Source organism: Egretta garzetta, unplaced genomic scaffold, assembly GCF_000687185.1.
Source record: "Egretta garzetta isolate BGI_Z169 unplaced genomic scaffold, ASM68718v1 scaffold395, whole genome shotgun sequence".
Taxonomy (NCBI): domain Eukaryota; kingdom Metazoa; phylum Chordata; class Aves; order Pelecaniformes; family Ardeidae; genus Egretta; species Egretta garzetta.
The window spans coordinates 180,750-198,881 of NW_009259794.1; the positions used below are offsets into that span (position 1 = coordinate 180,750).

At 43.4% G+C, this 18,132-nt stretch overlaps 1 protein-coding gene across 1 annotated transcript in view; it reads left to right on the forward strand.

Moving 5' to 3' along the window:
* The window catches only part of GALNS (galactosamine (N-acetyl)-6-sulfatase), a 62,688-nt gene that overhangs the window by 25,245 nt on the left and 19,311 nt on the right, over window positions 1-18,132 (forward strand). Inside the window, exons 10-12 of the mRNA XM_009639666.2 lie at window positions 1,194-1,297; window positions 7,452-7,588; window positions 10,570-10,672. Coding sequence (XP_009637961.1) covers window positions 1,194-1,297; window positions 7,452-7,588; window positions 10,570-10,672 — 344 coding nt within the window. The remainder of the gene's footprint in view (window positions 1-1,193; window positions 1,298-7,451; window positions 7,589-10,569; window positions 10,673-18,132) is intronic.

The following is an 18,132-nucleotide window of genomic DNA, read 5'->3' on the forward strand; positions in this document are numbered from 1 at the left end:
TTGTAAATCAAAACTTAAATTCCCAGGTTGTGGGGGAAAAAAAAAAAAAAAAAAGAGACCTGTACATGGGGTTTTCCTTTCCACAGTTAGGAGAAGCCTCAAAATGCAGAGCATTTATGTTTAGAGTTAGCTTATGTTCATTACTTCTGGTCACTGTTGGAGGTATCCTTGGCTAAATGGACTTTTGGCCTAATCCAGTGTGGTGGTTCACCTGTGTGCATTTCCACTTTATGCTTCACTGTCAGGGGGTGAATATTTTTTAATTTATTTAGGACCAGCCACAATAACTTAGCAGGGTGCTTACTCTCTGCCTGCCAAATGCATGTTTGAGCTTTCAGAGTAATTACAGACAGTTCAAGCATCCGTCCTTCTTCAGCTCTCATGAAAACTGTCAAGAAGAAAAAGTATTTTTGTTACTTCACAAGTTGTCTTTTGTTTAAATGGTTGTTTCTCTCAAACAGAGACGTTGCACATTGATTTTATAACCCACTCTCTTCAGTTTGGAGGCAGGCTGTCTTGTGGTTATTGGACCACAGAGCAGGGAGTATCCTGAGTTCTGATTTCAGCTGAACTGCTGCCTTTGACTTTGTGTGACCTGGAATCAGTCACGAGACCACCCCTGTTTGTTCCTCAGCAAGCTTAGCTGCAAGGCTGGGTTAAAAACCCCGACATTCCTGCAGAGCACTTGCTATCTCTGCAAGTGAACGTTCCGAGAATGCGTTATTTTTCTCATTCTCATATCTGCATCTAATACTGCTCTGCTACTTTAAAAGGATTATGGAAAAAATACTATTTCTGTTTGAAAGTGCCAGATTTAGTTACAAACAGCAGTTAACATCCTTAAAGGGAAGGAAAGTGCCAGCAAAGTATTTTCTGTTTGTTTGGGTTTTGGTTTCTTTGTTTGGATGATAGCAAGTTGTGTTTAACTGTCACTTTCTCCCTGACCTGAAAAGACACTCCTAAAACATCATCATAAAGGGATATTAAAAAAAAAAACCAAACACAATACAACAAACAAACAAACCAACAACAACAAAAACCACAAACCAGCTCTGGACATGTTATTTGAAGAAGCATTCATGTAGAAATGAAAATTCATTTAAAACTAGCCTAAAAATTTCCTAGTTGACAGTGTCCCTTTGAAATATGGTATTTGCGTATTGTGGGGTTCATGGCTTCTTTTCTCTCGGTAGGAGGAAGCAATGGCCGTTTTCTGTGTGGCAAACAAACCACCTTTGAAGGTGGCATGAGAGAGCCAGCTATTGCTTGGTGGCCCGGACGAATACCTGCAGGAGGGGTGAGTATCTGCTTTGAACGGTTCTGATTGGTCTTAAGTGGACTGAAGTGAATGGAGTGGGTTTTGCTGGCTTCAGTGGGCTTTGGATCAGACTTCAACGTGCCCAACGTGTCAGTCCAGATGCTTGTCTAAACAAGGAGATGAATTCTTCCCCTAGAGAAGGATGCCAGTCCTGTTCATGATTGCAAATTTGCATCTAGAGCGTCTGTGCTCAACACTTCTAAGAGGTCTGGTCTTTTTTTCTCTTCCTGCTTTATTTAAACCCTTTACTCTTTTGGACCACAGTTTTTGTAGTGGGTTACATATTTGAACAAATTGAAGAATAAAGACACATTGCTAATGTGTGTCCCAGTCTGGAGCAGGGGTGTGTTGCCCACACACACTCTCTGTGCCCTGAAGTATCAAATCATTTGACCCTCACGGCTCTCACTTTGATGTTTGATGAAAGTTCCACTCGGGGAGGTCTAGATACCAGACTACTGCTCTTTCCTGCCTGTACACAAATTCAGATATGATCACTTCAAAATAATCCTCCAGTGGCACTACCAGCCTCTCTTGTCCCAGTTCTCATTAAAGAAAGATGCAATCAATTCTTCTGCAGGCAGGGTTCACAGTAAATAATACAGATTCCCTCCCCTTTGTGAGTATCTCTCATCCCTGAAGAAAGTGATACTTCATTAACTGGGCACTGTGCTTAAGACTGCAAACTGTTCATAAATAAAACATTTTTCTAAGTTGCATTCCTTTTCAGTGGTTTAATTGAGTCAGGATAACGATAATTTATCGTTTACATTTAGGAGGAAGCCATCAGATAGCTTAGATCTGGAGCTGAGGGCAGAAGGGTAGTTTGGTTTCATCATTTTTAAAGAGTTCACAAAACCTACTAGGGATGTGTTATTATTTTTTTAATTTGAAATGAAAACAGTCTTTTTGTTTAAATTTAAACATTTCCATAAAGCCATTACAAGCCAAGTACAACAGCCTTGGGCTAGCATACGAGAACATGAAACTGAAGCTGACTGTTTTGTTTTCCATGTCCAAACTGAATAATGTGCTAAAAGTAAACATGCATTATAAATGGGGACAAGTAAATACCAAATTTAAAAATTCTTTCCGTTGTAGTAACTCTGAGGATAATCAGGAACATGCCTACTTATTTTCTGACTGTAACTGGCTGGTACCCCTCTCACAGGTAGTCTTTTGCCTGTAGTGCAGCAGTGAAGCTTTACGGGGTGCAACACGTTCTCAGTAGCCTGGTGTGATGCGTGGCCTCCTGCCTGAGGCCACAGCTGAAGCTGCTGTTTGAATTCCTGTGAGTGAACAGTCATTTCTGTGCAGAGTTAAGGTGTTTGCATAGGTGGGTGGACTGACAGACACCGTGCCTTCATGACCCCATGCTCAGCGAGCTGGAGAATGCGCTTAAGGCTTATTGGGCAGGCATGTGCCCGAAAACCCCCTCCTCCACCGCTGCTGCTATCATCCTTGGCACTTAAGCACGTGCTTAACTTTAAATCCTGCCTGTCCTGGGCTCCAGTTCACGACGCTGCCTGCCAACTGTCTGCACATGCAAGCGTTACACTCCCAGATGTCCTCTGGGACGCCACTTGGGTACCTTGCAAAGTCTGTCCTGCGCTCTGTCCCCAGGATGTGCTGCCTTGCTCTGAGTTAGACCCCCGTATGATGCTACTGATAAGTAAATATGTGATAGCTACTTATATGTCTTTTCTGCTTGTATTCTTGCCGTCGAGGCTCCAGCACTGGTACCCACAGCAGCACTGACCGCAGGTGAGAGGTTTGGCATTGCTTCTGTGTAATACAGCTCACACTACCTTGGCCTGTAGGGTGCCTGTAGTTATTGCTTCATAATCGCCTCTTCCCTTGACACAGTAAGTGGAGAGGCACGTGTTTGCTAGTACATTTTTGGCTTCTTTTCTGTATCTTATGGAGTCTGTAGCTTCAACGTCTTCTCGACTGCGAGTTTAAACTAGTCAGCCAAAGTCCTGTGTAGTCCAAGAATCTGTAAAATGTGGGGAAACCGCTTCAAAGTCTCTCCTTGCTCTTTCTTTTCAAAAGAGTTGAAGGAAACAAAGGCTCGGGAGCCCTGAACCGGGGTGGAAGCAAGGAGCTTCTCAGGAGTGCCAAGCACAAAGCTGAAGGGTCAACTCCTCCTTCCTGCGCTGGGGTTGCTCCCGGTGCAATGGTTGTTCCTTTCCACCCGTGGATGTTTTGAGGAGCAGGCGGAGGGCCAGCGACCATTTCGGCTGGCACCGTTTCAGCCAGAAAAAGAGGACTCGTGCCTCTGGGCAGTGAAATCCGTGGGTGGAAGGCTCATCCCGCTGCTGGGATCTGGCAGTTATTAATATCTTATTGATATATAGGACTGGGGGTTTTGTTTCTATTAAAGGGTACATTTGCTTAAATAAAGGAGCACCTTTTTATTTAAACAAAGGAAGTTAGGTGACAGGATTGTGAACACCTGACAGGACGTTGATAGAGGTTCGGATAATTGGTGCAGTTGGCTGATTTGCAGTTTTTTGGGGGAGAGGGATGCCTCGTGCGTGTTGCTCTTGGCATCAACATTCAGTTAATTCTGGTCCCCCATCAGGAATATTTATTCACACACAAACAGCCTTTCTGCAGTTTCCTCCTCAGCTATGTTTTCCAGGTGAATTCACAACAAATCAGCATTTCAACATTCCCCACATCACATCTGCCTTCTGGAAGGATCCAGCTGGAGAAAAAAAAAAAAAAAAATCATATTCTGTTGGTATTTGAATCCTCCTCCTCTCTTCCCTCACCCTCCTCCCCTTCCTCTCTCGTGCCTGCTTCCTGAAGGAGAAAAGAACATATCAACCCAAAGACAGCATTGCAACCTTTTCTTCACTATCTCCCATGGGGCGCAAATTGAAATTGAATTAGACAGGGATATCAGGTCTGCTTGCTGTGATAACTGTAAAAGGATTTTATTTAAAAACACCCTGACATTTGTTCACCCAGTTTCAAATATTTAGCTTTCCTCCTTTCCATTCCTGGCGGGGGCGACTTTATTAATTGTCGCCTTTGATTCAGAGTTAAAGCTTGAAAGCACTGATAACAGCAGTGGTGACTATTTCTTCTAGCGACGTGGCCCACAGCAAAAGGATTTCATTTTCTTAAAGACGTTATGTGTATACTGAGAGTTTATTAAAAAGAAGGGGGGGAAAGGAGGGGGGAAAAATCCGTTCTTACGTGCGTAATACCGGCTGTTTCTCACTGATACGAGCAATATCTGATCTCACTCTTTTTTATATATTATTTATTTTCTCTGGGCTGTTGCCCTCTCTGGATTTTTCTTTTTCTTTTCTTAAAAAAAAAAATAAATAAATGGGAAAGGCAACTAGAATGAAAGAGCACTGTTGACAGGAGAAAAATGGTAATTTTTTTATTTTTCTCTGAAAATACTTCAAAGTTTTATATAAATATTAACCTTTTTTCCCCCCCTTCTTCAATGTGGTGCTGCAGAGCACAGATAAATCCAAGTGGCTGTGGCATGGGCATTTAATTTCCTTAAGAAGTTTTCTCTGCTTCACGGAAAAATGTTGTCTGAGACCAGAAACGTAATTGGATGATTAAAGAGAGTCATCTACATCTGGTTATGGTTAATAAGGGCCAGTACAAGAAGACCATGGTGGCCCCACAGGATTGTCACAAGGCGATGTATAAATTAGGTGATATTAGAAGCACGAGTCTCAGGTCAGCGATTGCCTCTTGCTGCCTGTTATCAAAAGATTGAGGCGAGGGAATGGAGCGACGAGAAGAAAAGTGACTTTTGCATTTGCCTTATAAATTGAGAGAGGTCTAATTACAAAAAGTCTCTGGCAGTCGTTTGCTCGCCTGCTCCTGACGTAGCAGTTGTCAGGGAGCAAGCGTGTGCCAGATCTCCTCTTTATTAGACTCCAAGCTCTGCATATGGTGTTCTGCTGACCTCGCAGCTCTCCGAAGGCACGCTCGGGGTCAATTAGCCGGCAGATGAGCCTACGAGGGACTGAGCATCTTTGCCGAGATGCTGAGCACTTGTAATCCCCTTTGGCTTCAGAGGGACCATAGCGTTCCCAACACCAGTGGCTCACCAGGCTGTCCAGCTCTGTAACGTGTGAGCCGATGGTTTGGGTTTGGGGTTTGGTTTTTTTTTTTTTTTGGATGCATGTGTACTAAGTTTTTTTTAATGTCAGTCCTTTTGAGCACACATCTGAGGCTGGAGAAGAGCCTGTGCAAGGGGACGGTCCAAGGAGCACGTGGCGCTGTCTGCCATGGTTAATCCTGTGGGTGACACAGCCAGCGTTGGTTCTGTGTTTGCCAAATGGCCCCGGGGAGAGCATGAAGCAGGGTTACCCCATCGGAGAGCTCAGTTCTGTTTCCTTCTCCACAGCTGTCTATCAGAAGATGCCCATCTTTTTCTCCATGCAGAAAGGGAACCTCATGCATGCATCTGCTTTTTGTGAGGGATTTCTGGGCTCATCTCTGTTTGTCGCTGCCTACAGGGACAGGCTGAGCGTGACCTCTTTCAGGCTGCAGCAGTGTCCATGAATAAGGCTTAACCTCAGATGCCTGAGACCTTCGGCAAGATCTCTTGCTCTTGGTCAACTGATCCAACTGCTTTTCTGGGCAAGGGTTTCCATGGTCAGGCTTCCTTTTGTGCTTAGAGCTTTGCACTTTGCTTTCTTCTTCAGGGTTGTGGAAGTATTCATGCATGCAGCTTTAATATTACGTGTTCCTGCCAACACCTTTTGATGAATGAAAGCCATTAAAATTTGAAATTACTGTAATCAAGTAATGTGATATTGTAATGTTAAACTTGCAATCAGTCCCCTGCATGTTGCTTTCTCCAGTTTCTTTCTTTTTCTTTTTAACTTGTTAATTCTTCCTTTAACTGTTCACTTTTTTCAGCCCAGTCTCTTAATAAAAGGCTTAGTGATCCCAGCAAAACCAGCATTTTCCCTTCAGTTTTTTTTTTTTCCTAGAGCCAGCATCTCACAAAAATTCATTTATCACGTTATCATTTGTTGTCGTATTTAAATAATTAGTGTCAGCTTACAGGCTGGGGGTCTGCTTGTGCGCAGACAGAGGATTTGGAGATAAAAAGTCTTTGATAGTCCCAGCGTCGTAATGTTCACGCTGACATTCGCAAGGCTGCTGCTAGGACTTGGATTTCAGTCAGAAAGTGCTTCTGTACTCACAGATGTGGGCTTGTATCAGATGGCTTCTTGTCTCCAAACAAGTGGTATGGCTGAAAAGGCGCTTTCCGTCTCGCACCGTGTGCTGGTGCATCCTGGTGCAGAACAGCCTTGCTCTTGATTTGAGCCTATCTGCTGCGATTCAGTGTGTTGCTGGCTAATTAACCATCCTCCAGCAGGTAACTGTAGCATGCCACGAGGAGGATGGGAGCAAAGATTCGGAAGGAGTCAGTCAGAACAGACTTTTTAGATTTTTAAAACACAAATAATTAAGACCAGAGAGATAAGTATGGCTTACAATTAAGGGATGGGAAAAAAACAGGGGGTGGGAGGGGGAACGCTTGCACATCTCCATTGGAGCCAAACCCAGATGTTTTTCTCCCTTATTAAAATATATACTAAAAATACCACAACTTTACAGTTCTTGAATTGTTGGAAATGGTTTGCAGATGAAGTCATCGGGCTCTTTTTGTTATTATCCATCTATCCCTGTGCTTTCTGGGAACTCTCTCAGGGTATTCTGGACTCCAGAGATGACCTGGAGAGGGAACAAACCAAGGACTTTTTTTTTTTTTTTTTTCAATTGGTTTAAGTGCTGATTTTTCAATCCACAAATGACTTGGAATTTCCTAAATTAAGTTGAACTCTGCAAAAACATGCTCCTGTAAAGTAGATGCATAAAGAGAAGTGAGAAGGGAATACGAAAAGATGAACCAAAATGCAAATGCTCCTTGGTAGTGGAGAATTATGGATCATCTCCTGTATTATTTTAATAGGAGGCTTGCTGGGGACTGCAGCACCATAAGGGAGATATTCTCTAAAGATGCTTAGCGGAGGAGGAGGTTCAGGAAGCAATACTTCTGCTTTGGTGGGAACCAGCCTGTTTCCTTTTGGCTTTTACTGAAGGTCTTTTTGCAAACGCGTTTCTGTTGGTGTTTCAGGTCAGTCATCAGCTGGGCAACGTGATGGATCTCTTTACCACCAGCCTCTCCCTGGCGGGACTGCAGCCTCCCAGTGACAGACAGATTGACGGCATCGACCTTTTACCTGCCATCTTGCAGGGCAAGCTAATTGACAGGTTAGTTATGAGCCCAGAGCTCTGACCCTTGCCTGCAAACTGAAGTGATGCCAAACGTTGGGTTATTTTTTAAATCAAGCTTACAGAAATATTTTATAAACTGAATTGATGCAGCTTTTGCTCCTGCTCAGTGAGGTGGGGTAGCACCGGAGCTTTTCGCTATGTGCTAATTCTCTGGCGGTGCAAGCGGAGGTGGGATTTCCTGACATGTGGCATGTTGCCATACAGTGGAGCCTGGGGACAGATGAAAATGTCAGGGGGTTAGCAGGGATCCCTGGAACAACATATGGCAATAGGGGAGATAAAAGCATGAGAACTGTAGGCTGGGTAGGGGAGAATACATTATTTATTACTGGAAAAACATCCAAGAGTACGCTGGGACTCATATACAGCCCCAGCCTGAGAGAGGTTGGAGATAAAGGCAGGGCTGCTGAGGATGAACTGGAAGGCCATCTCCTCCCAGGGTCCTGTTTCTGTAGATGCTTTTGCAAGAATAGATTTGGGTTAAAGACCTGGGATGTTTACAGACATGGAGGAGTGCTGTCAGCTGTTGGGTGCAGGTGCTAAGATCTGACAGCAAATATTCTTGGCGCTCTCCTCGGAAGGATTGGAGGTCAGGAGAGGTCTTGTAGTTGTGATTTTGGTGAGGAATTTAGCAGCCTGGGAAATCTGAATACAAACATATTCTTTGTGAGGCAGCAAGGAAACGTACACATGGAAAATGTATTTGACTTCTGCGTTGGACGTAAGGCTTTGTTCCATAAAACTGCTTTTGTGCCCATTAACACAGGAAGCGTGCGTACAGCATTACCTGAGAGCTCAGCCAGTGGCTGACATGAGGCGTTGCGTATTCCTCACACACCCCCCATCTGAGCTTTACTTCTAAAAGTTTGTAAAGCTGCTTTGTTGTTTTAAAAGAGAATTTCATTGCAGCCACCAACCCCTCAGAACTGCAGTCACTCAAGGTGCATCGTGGCTTTTTCCCCTCATTTTTTCTTTTCCGTCCTTTTTTTTTTTTCCTCCTTTTTTTCCTTCTTTGTCTCCTTTTTTCCCATTTTCCCCCCTCTTTTTTTCCCCCCTCTTTTTTTCCCCCCTCTTTTTTTCCCCCCTCTTTTTTTCCCCCCTCTTTTTTTCCCCCCTCTTTTTTTCCCCCCTCTTTTTTTCCCCCCTCTTTTTTTCCCCCCTCTTTTTTTCCCCCCTCTTTTTTTCCCCCCTCTTTTTTTCCCCCCTCTTTTTTTCCCCCCTCTTTTTTTCCCCCCTCTTTTTTTCCCCCCTCTTTTTTTCCCCCCTCTTTTTTTCCCCCCTCTTTTTTTCCCCCCTCTTTTTTTCCCCCCTCTTTTTTTCCCCCCTCTTTTTTTCCCCCCTCTTTTTTTCCCCCCTCTTTTTTTCCTCCTTTTTTTTCCCCTCAGACCTGACCAGGTCACAGTTTTGACAACCCCCAAAAAGTTTCCAGGAGATGCAGTTGTTGTGTTCTTTTAAGCTTAAAAAGAAAAAAAGTGAATGGTGGTAAAAAAGAAGTGGGTAATGGCAGAATTTTGAGTACAAGCTGTAATCCTCTTTCAAAGATGGAAATTTTTTTTTTTTTTTAAAAGCAAAAACCCAGCCCCCACACTTCAATCAAAGGGGCACATAACAGCTTGTCAAATAGTGAGTGTTTGTGGCAAGGAAAAGGAGACTGGCATACTTTGTGGCGTATTTGGGCTTCTGTTAATGGGACTGGGTTAGATGAGGTTCTGCGCTTCGGCAGATCTCTCAAGCTGCCTTTATTCCACCGGCGTTTCAGGTGCGTGAAGGATGCAGGAGTGGGCTCTGCTGGCAGCAGCGGTTCCCCTTTGTTCATGGGCAGTTCCTGGTGACAAAGGAGAAAGGTTTATTGTGCAAGGAACCTGCAGGGGAGGCTACAATTTTAAAATGGAAGAGATCTAAGGCCTCCCCCGTCATTTGGACGTGGATATTTTAATCTTACCTTGCATTTAGGGACCATTTTTCCAAGGTGGCATCACCAGACTGAGTAGTTTTTGCCGAGTGGCATCTCTGAACAAAAGAGGTAGATGTATGTACCCTACCAACAGTGAGAAACAGCTTCGAGATCTCATCCTGTCAGCAGCCTGAAACAACTGGAGGGAAGAGCTGACTAAGTCTGATGTCCTTGCGTGATCAGCTGCACCAACAAATCAAACCTCTCTCCTGCAGATAGTCCGTTTCAGTAAATTTTGTAATGTTCCCTCAAAAAACAGGAGCATGTTATTGGGGAAACCAACAGGAGCATTGCTGGGATGCCCAGGGAAAGGGTAGTGCATGTACACGGTTGCAGACCAAGTGCCCTGAGTGAGGTGCATTTCTCAAACACATTTTCAATTAGGAAAACCTCGGGGAAAAAAATGCAGTTTTCAGTGTGTGTTTAGGTGATGTAAAGGGAGATTTGGGGAAAGAAAATGGACAGGAGTTAAAAATAAAGCCTGTCTGGCTGCCACGTTTTTCCATACGGAGTTTTTCTGAGATGTCATCCAGAACAGGCCAGCATCTGGTGTCCTCCCCGGCCACCCTGTCCATGTGACACTAATGGCACATAGCTTGGTGCTGCTGCGAAGAGGCTAAGCATCACATATTCTGTGAATCCCTGTTTCTCTGGCGCACGCACACATACGCCACTTCTGAGACATTTGGTGTTTAAATCGGCACGCTCTATAGGAAATAACAGGGTCTGATAGTTCAAGGATTAACAATCACTGGCAGCCAAGCTGTGTAATGTTTCATTCTTGTGCCCTGTGAGCTCTCAACTTGATGAACACTTTAAAAAATGTTAATTGAAAACCTTGCAGTGGAGACTATTAGGAGGCAGCCTGTTTCTGACTGATAGCCGAATCGGAAGTCAGACGCCATTAAAGTGTTTGTCTCCCTTATCAGCGAGGCTGTGGCAGCAGTGGCTGGCTGGACCCGTCGCGTTGGCATTTCTCATGCAGCTTTGCTCTCCTTCTCAGGCCCATATTCTATTATCGTGGCAACGAGATGATGGCGGTGAGAGTTGGGCTTTACAAGGCTCACTACTGGACCTGGAGCAACTCCTGGGAGGAGTACAGCAAGGTAACAGGACACTGACCTACACCCTGGTCTCATTCATTCTCCCGGGGAAGAATGATCCTTTAAAGCGGAGTTTTAAATTGGGGGATGTTGCTGTGCACTTGCAAGCCAGCCTTTTAGTCACAGCCTCTGAAGAGCCACCAAATCTGCTGCAAAATCTAAGGGGACCGGTGTCAGAGCACTGCTGTACTGAATTCGGAGATGGGCAGAGGAAAATGAGCAAAGTCTGAGTTGTTCAGAGAAGTGCTCCCTTTAATCAGCACTTAATGCCCCTAGTATTACATTTCTTTCCCTGCTGAATTCTGAGCTTTCACGTGTAGCCTTACAAAGTCTGGAGTCCTATGCCAAATTGATCACGTATCTCACAATTTCTAGTACAAAAGACCTGGTGCCCTGAACTATTTAAATGGAATAGGGATGGGTTTGTTATTTTGTTTGGTGTTTTTTTTTTTTTTTCCCTTGAAAGGGAAAAGGAAAGCCGTAGGAACCGCACAGTGGAAAGAACAGCAGTTGTTGAAAACAGCACAGTACATGTATTTAATCTATTATCAGCACTTTTGTGAGCCCGTATCACAATATAAGATGTTTTACATTTTACTTGCCAAATAGGCACAGCTTTTGCCATTTCCTGGCTGATCTTCTCACAACTGGATGTAAGCACTATTATTTTTCTTCCTTTGTATCTTTCTTGCCTCAGACTTGGGTACTAAACTCTGGGGCATTTCTTGAATGGCAGGTTCACACATGTGCCTCGCTGATTATACCTTTAGACATGAAGTAAATGCATTATGGCACAGCTCTCAGCAATTTTGACAGCAGGCTGGTATTGGGGAGGGATTGTTTGTATGATTTTTTTTTTTATGCTTTTTTTTTTTTTTTAAACTTATGGTGGGTCCTCAAGGCATCACAGGTGCAGAAATAAGTGCTGATGACATTTGTGGATATAAAAGTGCATGGTTTCTTTCATTGGGATGTCCTGGGGGTAGAAGGAAACATCAGCTCCAAGGGAGTAATTTACATTCAGGGCTGTAAATATGTGCCTTTGTCTTTTTAAGACTGTAATGCTCCAGGAGTCAAAATTTCTATTTTACATGGAGTAAGAAGGAAAGGAGAGTTGGCTCCAGGAATGCATTGCACGCTCTGTCTCAATGCTAATTCTACACAGCTAAAAAGAGATAATGTATTTGTCCGGGTTAGTATGTGAGTAAAACCCATATATCACACAGCGTGGAGGATTCTCCCTGTGTGAGAGACACTGGGAGCTTGTATGTACGTGTGTAGGGGTATATGGACGGGCTCAGAGGCATGTTTTTCCCATGTGCATGGAAGATAATGTCACACATGAATAATTGCTCTCTGTTGGAATATAAGCACATACACACACTTACATACCTAGTTGGGAAATAATTAAACGTCTGTGTTGATCTAAACTTATTTGTACATGTCTGTGTATGTGTGTAGCCGTGATAATGGGGAGCAGTTACTCATTTCAAAGGCTCTCCTACTGTGAGCAATGGCAGTTGTGCAATTAAGAAATATTTATTTCTTTCTAAGTCTTTGTTTAACTACTGTCTGATAAAAGTCAGCAATTATACTGTACATCAGAGAGATGATTAAAAATTCACTTGCTTTCCTGCAGCTTGTATCACATGTGGCTGATGTGGGTAAAATTGGAGCGCCTTAGTGGACAGACTAGCCATTAAAAAAAATGAGAGGCCATTAACAACATGCAGAGGAAGCTGAGGCTGAAATTTGTTCCAATTCTCCTCATGTCCTCGAGCCATTAATTACAAGCCTTGCAAGTTTAAAAATAGAAATAAATCAGAATTCTGAACAGCTCCACAGTTCTGAGTCCTGTTTTAGGAGTTTTGTAATCTCACCTTACAATACAGCTGCCTCTTTTTCAGAGACTGGTGTTCTCAGCTGTATTGATATTGGACTACAATTATGCTGCCAGAATCAAAAAGGCCAATTTGTTGGCTAATTTCATTTGAAAAACGTATTTAAATACATGCACGTGCGTGGCATTAGGAATTCTGACTGCTGGCAGGTTTGCTGTTCGATAACTTTGATTTGCCGTCCCCGTAGAACTTCAGCTAATGAGGCCTTGTTAATTGTATGATCTTTAGCATGGGTCCTTGCCTTATTGTGAATCCAATGTCATGATTTATTCAACTTTCAAACATGAAACTTTCTCTGTCTGAAGGTCCAAACTCAGACCTGGAATGAACAAATGTATCTGGTTGGCATGTCATCCATTTGAAAGAGATCTGAAGTTGGCCACGTGTGTCCAAACAGCTGTCTGCAAATTTTTAAGAGGTTTCTTTTATGGATAGTTGAGTATCTCATTATTTTGACAGATACATGTCACGTTTTAGCCAAACCTCCTTTCACTTTCAAAATTCCCTTGTTAATTGACAGTGTGGGAAATCATTGATACAGAAAACTTGCACTGTTTTTAATCCACACTTTGCGCATTTTTGTTTGACTTTTAGATGAGCCAGAACCACATTGTTGTGTTGATATTGGAAAATGCGAAATTAGTGCATGTTTTGGGTCTGTTTGGGACTGCCACCATGTCGTTCAGGATTATCTAGAAAGAATGTGTGCAATTTTGGCCTCTAACCTGGAAAGCCATGTGTTTTGACTGTGGTATAAGTTAGTTAAGTAACAAAGTATGTATATACAAATAAAAATGTACCAGAGAGAAGCGGCTTGCAGAAAGCCAAGCCTAGGAAAGCATAACAGGGACGTGAATGCTTCTCTCCGTTGGAATATTTACACTGGAAATAACCCATGTGGGCAGCACACAGGTTTACAGCCGTCTTAGACTCCCATGACATTAAGATGCCCTTACTGGTCTGCATCCTCTGCCTTATGGCCCAGGATTAAAATTTGTCATCTTTCACAATGCTGCAGTGTGCTGTTCTGTTCTTCCTATTTTTTGTTTGTTTATTTGGTTTTTAACCCCCAAGCAGTTTTTTTTTCTAGGCTGACTCCTCTCATAAACTCTTGTGGTCTTTCTCAGTGCTGGAGGATACCTTGATGCTGTCTTTTCTGCTGGCTTAATTTGATGATTTAGGTAGCGTGCATTCTTGAACAGTTAGTCTCTTGAAAGCATAAAGGGAAGGTGAGTGAGCGTAAGCGCTCTGTGGGACGTTTTCCCTGCAGAATTGGGTCTGTTGACCTGGCTTCCATCTCCTTTCATATGCATGGCTCATATTTAGATAGTTTGACAGATCTGACATTCAAGAGGTGACAAATGGGACAGAGCTAGATGGAAGGAAACTTTACCTGAAAAACATGTTTATATTTTTAAATAGTAAAGATTTTTCAATAGTTTGCTAGAGGGAGAGAAATCTTCACCCTGTACAATGCCTGAATCCCTATTGCTCGAGGACTGGTGGATATCAGCGCGTAAGCTCTTCCACCATCATCCACCACCCTTCTCCTCGTAGCAAAAAGCAGCAGTGATAAAAACAGCCACTTCTGTTGTGTGTTGGGGCAGAAGTAAGAACTAAGGGTAAACCTGGGGAGCTCCCTCTCTTGTACGGCATAAGACACGCAGGACTCTTACTGGGAGACTCCTGTAAAATGCTCTTCTCATTGCTCTCATCATCCAGCCGTTTACCCTGTAAGTCACACTTGTTCGTCACCAAATTCAAACTGGATTGCAAAGTGCACGACAAATAACGCATGCGAACTCGGCGTTCCTGTTTTATTGCTACTGGTGCCCACAGCCATGACGCTGGGTGCACAGCTTCCCATTCCTAAAATATGAACGCTCAGAGTCTGCATTGTTATCGGTTATTCTGTCCGCTGGATTGAAGGGAGAGGTGTATTTAATCTTTCTTGTTTGGAAGGAGAGGTCTGAAAGGGATAAAAAATGGGTATTCTCCATGGATCTGTCTGAGTAGCCAGGAGGTCCTTCAGGAATTGCTTAATTTAATGCTATGTAGAGGAGGCAGGAGTCTGAGCTAGCAGGAGAAAGGAAATTTCCTTCTCTCTGCCTGCCACAGAGACTCTCCAGCAGAGAATAGTTCTTGTGCCCTGGGAGAGCAGTGATGCAAGAAGGGGAAAAAAATAATTAAGAAAAAAATGCGGAAACCGCCCTTTGGTTCATTGGAGAGTGGCTGATAACATCAACCTCTCTGCTGTCAGCTTAGTATCTTGTTAGTAGTCTTCAGTGGTTTTTCCTGAGAGCTCCTGTGTCTTTAAATGATTGGCGTAGGTGCCTGCCAGAAGACCCGATTGTTTTAATGTAAAATGCCAAAGGGGTTATTCCTGCCGCAGTCTGATTGCCCTTCTCCACGTGAAGGGATCAATAAAGCCTTTTCTGCAAGGGGGATGTGAAGTCAAGTAGAACCTCACAAATAATGACATTTGATTGTGGTCCTCTGAGCATATGAGCTAGCCATTGATCGCTTCTGCTTGAGAGCCGCTGGAGGCTTGCTGATGTGCCCATCTTCTGGAGTCTCTTCCAGACAGTTAACACATTAGAAGCAATTTTTGTTCAACAGGGTTGAAGCTTGGCAGTCACACTTTCAGGTGTCTGGCCATTCAGAGCTCCAGTTCAGGAGGCTTTTGCTGGGAATTGCCAGGAGAGTGAGAACGGCCACTTACCCGTGCTGTGGCAAACAGCAAGAAACAACATTTCCTGGCTTTAATTAACTGCTGTTCTTTTCTCCTTCCAATATTAATACAGTTTTGCTGCTCTGGGTTTTGTGTGGCGGAATGAGGAGACATGACCAGGAGGCAGACCCCAGATTTGCTGCGCCACTATCTAAATCTGCAGCCGCTTGTCAAGTCGGAGGGATCTGGGATAGCGCCAGGGTGACGAATTGCCAGAGGGCTCACGTTAACACAAGTGGTGATTCCATCACTTGGCGGAGAGCCCAAACTGGCAACCGGCTGTATTTGTCTCATGTCTATATTGACATAGCATCTGTGGTCCATTTGCTCTGGAAATTAAAGCATAAGCTGTGCAACCAATAGCCACTAGATCTTATGAACAGAAAAACAATCTGGGTTACGCGATTGCTGGGGAGAAGGGCAGAAAGACGTGCTCACTGAAAGGTCTACCTGATGCGCAGGAAATGTCTTGGGTTGTGTTTTTTTTTTTTTTTTTAAAAAAAAAAAGGATTGCTGGAATTTCTCCTACAGCAAACAGGTCTGCGCGGTGGTGCAAAATACTGTGCCTGTGCAAGAGAGCGGGTGCAGGAGCTGAGCTATTTCTGGTTGCCATCTGATGCTCTTTTATGGGCTCCCTTAGAAGGCACAGCCATGCTCTAGATAGGTTCTTCTGGTTTAGCTTTCATGCTTTTATAATTGAGGAGAAAAGATCCAAGAATTTGCTTGAACACAGGGAGTGACCTTTCTCCTTTGTTTGATCGGTGTTACCTGTAAGCATGCAAATTACCTTGGATAGGGTACAGAGTAAAATATTAGGCTTTAACTGGCTATTGATCCCCTGCATATTGTTATTAACAATCTGCCAAATAAATAGGTTAAAGGGAATAAGAGCAGATGGAAGTGGTAGTTGATTTGGGTTTTGTTATCCCAGTGGGTAGGGCTGGCATAGCCACCTCTTTGCTCTCCTCCAGCATAGCAAAGCTTTATTTTGGGGTGAAGCTGCCACCTTCTTGGCAGTGCCAGAGAGCTGAAGCTGATCCTTTGTCAGCGTAGATGGGGAGAGCTCCTCTGTGGCCCTGGGATGATGTGGCTTTTGCTCCGGCTGAGAACCTGGCATGTTTGCATTTATTGTTGAAGCCTGCGGTATTCTTGTGGTCCATGGGGCTTGTTGTCAGCTCAGGCTTTTACAAGAGGAAAAAAAAAAAGTTGTATTTAATGAAGAGCAAGAAATGATCCAAAATGGTGACATGATTTAAAAGCATCATCTAGAAGAGAGTTACCTTTCTCACCAGGCCTGTTCTCCTGCAGCCTGCTTGGGGTAGCAGAGCGGGAGGGCAGCCCCTTCTCTCCCATCAGACACCCACAAGGAGTTTTGGCGTGTCCCTCCACCCCAGCTCTCCCTTCCACACGTGCCCAAATTTCCATCCTCTCCAAGCAACCAGAGCCATTGTCCAGAAGCTCCAGAGTGTGGATCATCTCATCTTTAAATACTCCTCAAATCTCAAGCAGATTTAATTTATACTGGTTTTCCTCCAGAAAAGAAAAGCAATCCAGACTTGGGGATCCCAGACTTCCAATTCACTGACATAGCGGATTTTTCTCTTTTCCATCCCGACAACTGAAAATGCTTTGACCTACAAAAAAACAAATTACACAGAGTTGTGGATAATAAGTTCAGGGACAGAAGACAGGGTTCCTCTACTGTAACGTGTTACTGTGATGCTGGACGATGCCTCCATCTGTGAGGATATAATTTTGCCTCTTATTTTTTGCTCATTTATTGATGAGCGGGTAGAAAATATTTTCAGCTCTTCCTGCAGGTTGAATGTTGGCTTTCTGTAGTTTGAATGTTGGCAGTCACATGGTCCATAAAAATAGTAATAGTCAATTTTATTTGTGGAGATAAAGGTGAAAGGCCTTAGAAATTCAAAGGGTGGTTTCAGCCGTATTTTTAAGAGTGTTATTTATCAGCGTTGTAAAACGGTGTGCTTGATTTTTATTTTTCCCTTATTTTATTTCTTCCCCAATAGATTGCTTTTGGAGAGGGCACTGAGTGCTTAGATTACAGAGATAGCTTTTGGCTACTGGCGTCAGGCAAATTGTCCCAGCGCTTTCTTTCCTAGGAGTCTTTGGGACATAGCCTGGGCTGTGTTCTGGAGTCTCAGCTACAAGGATTTTATAAGGAACAAAAGATAAAATGTAAACAGAGCAATGTACAAACAAACACCCAAGAGACCAAAATCTTTCAAACTAAAGCATTTGCAGCTGAAGAGCATTGTACCAATTAGCAGCCTCTTAATTAAATTGCTTGTTTGATTTGCATCCAAATTATAATTTGGATGTTATGTAGGCTTTGATACCTTTTCATTAACTGTTCCTTTTGAGGAAAAAAAAAATAAATCTATTTTTCACTGTGTGTTTCAGAGGCCTGTGGCGTCACAAGGTGGAAAGGTCAATCGTTTTTGTATCCATTTAAAGTCCATTATTGGTCGGCCACTACAACCTATCCACCAACTCTCTTATTTTTACAGTCAGTGATTCAGGAATCTATAGCTCTGTGCAGATAAATGGGATTTCATGGGCTTCTAAACTTCTTGCTTTATTGAAAAGCAGAATATTAACTGCTCCACTGGCCAGCTGTCCATTAAAAACACAGGATATTTTTAGAAAATTGTTTGCCAGTCAAATCCTACCAACATCTGTAGAGAGCCTTTTCAGTTTGTTTTATAAGCAAATGCTACAGCTGCTTTCCCACCTCCATTGAAATATTCCCATTTACCTTCTCTCCAGGTCTCTGTCCGTGTCTCGGGGCATTTTGAGGTATTGTAAAG